Source organism: Pollicipes pollicipes, unplaced genomic scaffold, assembly GCF_011947565.3.
Source record: "Pollicipes pollicipes isolate AB1234 unplaced genomic scaffold, Ppol_2.1 Scaffold_4295;HRSCAF=5057_pilon_pilon_pilon, whole genome shotgun sequence".
Lineage (NCBI taxonomy): Eukaryota > Metazoa > Arthropoda > Thecostraca > Pollicipedomorpha > Pollicipedidae > Pollicipes > Pollicipes pollicipes.
In genome coordinates this window covers 25572495-25578494 of record NW_023596461.1, presented here as the reverse complement: position 1 = coordinate 25578494, position 6000 = coordinate 25572495, and the positions used below count along the sequence as shown (strand labels likewise).

The 6000-nt window shown below is 53.2% G+C and overlaps 1 protein-coding gene across 2 annotated transcripts in view; it reads right to left on the bottom strand.

Moving 5' to 3' along the window:
• Nucleotides 1-1098: 1098 nt before the first annotated feature.
• Nucleotides 1099-6000, bottom strand: part of LOC119097646 (uncharacterized) — a 54894-nt gene continuing 49992 nt past the window's right edge. For both annotated transcript variants that reach the window (XM_037220685.1, XM_037220686.1), the window contains 2 exons: nucleotides 2989-3057; nucleotides 1099-2533 (listed from right to left, as the gene is read on the bottom strand). In XM_037220685.1, the coding sequence (XP_037076580.1) occupies nucleotides 1920-2533; nucleotides 2989-3057 (683 nt within the window). In that variant the 3' untranslated portion in view covers nucleotides 1099-1919. The remainder of the gene's footprint in view (nucleotides 2534-2988; nucleotides 3058-6000) is intronic.

Below are 6000 nucleotides of genomic sequence, written 5' to 3'. Positions count from 1 at the left end.
GGCGCAATCAGGCCGCGTCCCGGCGCCGGGTATCGCAGCTGTGGACCAGGGGCTAGGTACAGACCAGGGGCTAGGTGCGCACCAGGGGCTAGGTGCGCACCATGGGCTAGGTGCACACCAGGGGCTAGGTGCACACCAGGGGCTAGGTGCGCACCAGGGGCTAGGTGCACGCAAAGGGCCAGGAGCGCACCAGAGGCTAGCTGCACACCAAGGGCCAGGTGCGCACCAGGGGATTCGCGCACTCTGAGGAACACATGGGACTGTTACACTCCGAGGTACAGGCAGGACCTTATGGGGTGTAAGGTACAGACTTCAGAGCTGCTGTGGTCTGAGATACAGACCAAGGGACTACTGCAGGCTGAGACACAGACCGGGGGACTACTGCAGGCTGAGGTACAGACCGGGAACTACTGCAGGCTGAGGTACAGGCCGGGGGCTACTGCAGGCTGAGACACAGACCGGGGGACTACTGCAGGCTGAGGCACAGACCGGGGACTACTGCAGGCTGAGGTACAGACCGGGGGCTACTGCAGGCTGAGGTACAGACCGGGGCTACTGCAGGCTGAGATACAGACCGGGAGACTACTGCAGGCTGAGGCACAGACCGGGGGACTACTGTAGGCTGAGGCACAGACCGGGGGACTACTGCAGGCTGAGGCACAGACCGGGGGACTACTGCAGGCTGAGGCACAGACCGGGGACTACTGCAGGCTGCAGGCACGGCGCCGACCTGGCAACTACCGTTGTCACGGGCGCTGACCTTGAGGCCACGGGCGAAGGCTTTGAGGCCTTGGGCACCGTCTACTGCGGACTGAGTTTCAGAGAATACAATAATGCTGCAAGAGTTGGATGCTCAGGCCCTAATGCCACAGCACCCATGAGGTTTGTGCATGCGTATCTGAAGACCATTGTAATGTAATTTACATAAGGGAAATCTATCATAGCCTGAGTTGCAGATTTTGTTAGTGCAGTGGCCTGACGTTCAGCACATTGCAGGATCTTCGATGAGATGGCATTTCATGTGAGGTTCCTTTTCTTCAGTATTCGAGAATCGCAACATCTGTGGGTCGGTCTCTTATATTAACTAGTCTAGACACTTTTTCAGATGCGCTCATTATTGAATCGTGGCGCTCTTTTTCCAAAGCCACCGCTGGTACTGCGGAGTTAAATTAAAGGGGCAATACACGCTCCACGACTTCCATCAGACGGATGCACCTGAATGGTTTAGAAAATTGAATACACAACCGCATTGGTACTAGACAAGCAGCTAGTTAGAACGGTACATTAACTGATAGTAATTTCGCAAATAAGTGTTCGCTTCCAGATTTTTTTATGAAATACAACCGCACAAATATTGGGAAACATTTCTGTAACATTCTTCTGACCAGGTATAATATCTAGTGATCGGTGTCACATTTGGTGCACCGTCTGTTTCATATTCATCTGATCACAAGGCCAGGTCCTAAATGGGTTAGGTGCACTGTGCTGAGTACACCACTGGGTTTATTGAACACCCTACATTTCACAGGCCCTAGACACGTTCGTCTGAGAGTGATTAGTTTCCCAATTGCTGGTCATATGATGTTAGTAGGATGTTTTGCGTCACACAACACAAACAGCCGCTTAAGAAGGTACGGCATATAAAGCACTCAGCGTTCCGCTCACGGGGCTGTGGTTTCTTCATACCTGCATCCCGGTGGTCAAGTGAAATACAACAGACGTATTCTGTGAGGGGGTTAACGCTACACGTTTCAAATGCTCCGTGCCATCGGATGGCGTATTTCCACTGCTACAGCTGTTCTGGATATTAGGTCCCGCAGAGCACTCTAGTTTATTTGTGTCGGTTCTGTCGCGTCTGTTTGGCGGATTTCAGGTGCAGACCTTCGTCCCTGTATTATCCATACGAGACGATTGCTGATCTATGCCTCAGGCTCCGCGACTTCGTGTGGGGCACCCTCCTCTCGCTGAGCGTCATCGTTCTCCTCTTGCTGAGCCATATCGTCCTCCTGCTGAGGAGAATTCTCCTCCTCCTGGTCCCCGTCGCCCTCCTGCTCAGCGGAATCGTCCTCCCGCTGAACTTCGTCGCCTTCCTCAGCACCCCGCTGACCCTCAGCACCCCGCTGTTCATCTTCCGCTTCCTGTTCGTCCTCCGCTCGCGGTTCGTTCTCTGCCGGTAGTGGACCGTCGGCCCCGTCGGCGGCGACTTCTTGCTCGTCCTCCGCCGGCAGTGCACTGTCGGCTCCCTGCTGCGGCTCCTCCACCGGATCCTCCAGCTGACACTCCAGCTGGGTGGCCAGGCCGTCGGTGTCGCCTGACCGTGCCTTCTTCACCCGCTGCAGCGCGGCCACGGCCTTCGTCTTTGCCCAGAGCGCGTGCGTAGTTACCATGGTGGAGACGGTGTAGAACAGGCCGCTCTTGGCCGAAGACGGCTTCGTCCCCTGCTGCTCTTCCGGCTCCAGCGTGCCGTACGGAGCACGCACGCCGCATACGTTGGTGCGCCAGCACACGTCGTACGTCAGGCCGCCCAGGACCCCTGCGGTGCGGACGCGGCCCCGTCAGCGCAGACACGGATGGACGACAGGTGAGCTGAAAACGGCACGAGCCGAGGCGATCCTCTGACTGGGACTGCTGGACTGGTTAGACATTCATTGAGGCTTTCAAAAATAGACAGGTTTGGTAGGTTTTAAGCTCACCTCGGCCGACCTCACGAGAGACCTCAAGTGTGAAATGCTTGTTTTTGTCTAGCATGTCTATGATCCATGTCGGAACACTTAGGACAATCGGGAGTTAAGCCAGACGTGTATCTCTTAAGCACGTTGGCCGCATGATTGTCTCGAATAGCGACGGGATCATTCACGCAACGAAGCCTTCATGAATGCAGCTCTTGACTGCATGCAGATTAGAGATTCGGCAGAATGCGTAGCGTACACACTAAACGGGCATTTGCGAACAAGAAGTGAGCCTGTTTGGTCTGCACTCAACACTTACCAAAGGCCACCACCAAGGCGAGATAGCGCAGGTACCAGATGGCCGGCTTTGTCGGAGGCTCAGGCGGAACTGACAGAACAGGTCACAACAGACATGTCACAAACGATGCTGTAAGACGCAACTTACAAAAGAGGCCCCAACAGACATGTCACAAACGATGCTGTGAGACGCAACTTACATTTTGACTTACACTGCTTATGCATGCATTCTTCTGTTAAAGTCTTGCCTTTGCATCCCCCACGTCATTATTGCTACTCTGCATGGCAACTGAGACGCTGCGTGGAGGTCAGAAAGCCAGCAACGGGTCAGCAGACCGGGCAAGGCGTCTGCACGCTCAGAGCGTGCCCGAAGATCAGCTCATAGAGCTCTTTGGAACAAGTGTTCGTTTCAAAAGTGTCACGAAAACATCCAGGACAAGACCATTAAGATCAAAAGCATTTGCGTGGGAGAGAACCAGATGGCCCAGTGAGACTACATCTCACGTACGTGTGCCAACAACATGTCCAAAACAAAATCACTAAGGGGCCGGGCGTCTGCATGGAAGAGCAGCACCTGCCATTTTGGAGCAACATCTCACGTTCAAGGCGCGATGATTATCCAAGATGAGGTTAATAGGTAACGACAACTCTTGAAAAAAGCTATGAGAGTTGCATCAAACGGAACATCGTTCCACGCCGCTCACGTTTCACGCCGCACGTGGGCGAAGGACCGCCAAAGGACGGCCAAGAATGGCCTATGCAGACCACAGAAACCAGCCAGGGCAGAGCAAGATGATACAACCACCAGCCCCGCGGTCAGGTTCAAGTCTGAGCCAGAACCAATCAGTGGGGAGCGCACCACCGTGAGAGAAAGACCCCAGGCCAGACGTCGCCCCAGAGCATCTAAAAACGCTCGCACTCCGAGGCCCTGTGCCTATTCCGGGTCAAGAAATGGCGCACGTGATGGCGCACAAAAACAGATGATGCACGTGATGGCGCACAAAAAGAGATGCACGTGAGCACGAATGGTACAGAACAAAGTCCCTGACCACAACCCGCGAGGAGGAACATGCGGAGCAAAACCGGGAGCAGCGACATTTTCAGTGGAGGACAGGCTGCGGTCTGACTCGGGCGCTCTCAGGGGGAGGATTCTCACTGGGGGAGAGGCGGCGTCCTGACTCGGGCGCTCTCAGGGGGAGGATTCTCACTGGGGGAGAAGCGGCACTCTGACTCGGACGCTCTCAGGGCGAACATTCTCACTGGGGGAGAGGCGGCATTCTGACTCGGTCACTCTTAGGGGGGACAAGTGACACTCTCACCCACTCACTCACTCACTCAAGAGAGAGAGAGAGAGAGAGAGAGAGAGAGAGAGAGGAGAGAGAGAGAAGAGAGAGAGAGAGAGATGGAGAGAGAGAGAGAGAGAGAGAGAGAGAGAGAGAAGAGAGAGAGAGGAGAGAGAGAGAGAGAGAGAGAGGAGAGAGAGAGAGAGATAGAGATGGAGAGAGAGAGAGAGAGAGAGAGAGAAGCAGCACACTCCACGGGGGCGCTCTGAGTGGTTGGAGGCACGGCTGGCACTCTACGCTCGACGACCGAAACCACCAGCTTGATAGTGGCAGGCATAAGCTATTGAAAGTATTGAATTAAATATCAACATAAACTATTGAAAGCCACTGGTAGGAGCTATGGGAAATCTGCAGCCTGTTCTCCGCTTCCATTGCTACTGGGCCGTCTCCTCCCCTTCTCCCTCTCCTCCTTGCCAAATTAGTCAAACGCGACTAGGTGCGACAACACGGCCGTACAGCCGCCAGTTTTAACGGCCTCACCAGATGGGATGGGATTACGGGGACCAGGAGACAGGGATGTAGATAACCGCGCGTGCCGGGTCAAGGGTCGGGATCAGGCGCCAGGCAGGTCACATTACAAGGGGATTCAGGTCAGTAGGACGCCCGCGAGGGGGAGTCGCACTGCATGCAAGTAAATTTGAGCCTTGTGCTTAGACTCGTGAATATGGAATTTAGTACATTAGACGTCTGAGCAAGTCGCGATTTTAAGGCACGAAGCGAGGAATGCGAGCGAGAGATGAACAGATCGTATGCGCTGCCTCTCATTGGACGTCTGACGAGACCGTTTCAAAAAATGGTGGCAAGGAGCACAGTAGCTGGTCTTTAGTCTAACTGATTCAGTATGCATTTCAAAGTAAGCAGGTTTTACTACCTCGGACAGCACTTTATAGAGAAAAAGGCGACGGCTTTGTCTTCACTGTGAATAATGTCATTATTCGCCACAATCCTCCGTTCCATTATGTTTGTAACTTAATTTACGAATGCATGATAGAAAGTCAGAGTAAATAAAACCACGCGCCTTGTTACGGATTTTTTAACCACGTGGCTGATGGGCTTCCGAGCTAGCGACTCGGTTCGGCTTAACTTTTGGAGACCGTACAGACAGATCAGCCAGTCAGAGCTAAGATGCTGCTTCCGGGAGCTCTCATCCGTGAAGTCCACGGTCACCTTACACTTCTGAATGTATTGGTCGCTAAAGGGCAGTCTGAACGAGGTAATGTATCGCTCGCTAAAGGGCAGTCGGAACGAGGTAATGTATCGCTCGCTAAAGGGCAGTCTGAACGAGGTAATGTATCGCTCGCTAAAGGGCAGTCTGAACGAGGTAATGTATCGCTCGCTAAAGGGCAGTCTGAACGAGGCAATGTATCGCTCGCTAAAGGGCAGTCTGAACAAGGTAATGTATCGCTCGCTAAAGGGTAGTCTGAACGAGGTAATGTATCGCTCGCTAAAGGGCAGTCTGAACGAGGTAATGTATCGCTCGCTAAAGGGCAGTCTGAACAAGGAGCCTATATTCAAGGGTTTTTAGCTGCAGGCAATGCATGGCGATTAAAATGACGCGTAAAATTCAGCAACCGTTTGAGATTAAGTGCACAGCAGTGTCCTGACATTGTTTCCACTTGTGTGAAAGGGTAATGTCATTATTTACAAGGAGGTGATAAATTATGTACTTACTGAAATGTTGAACAGCACAA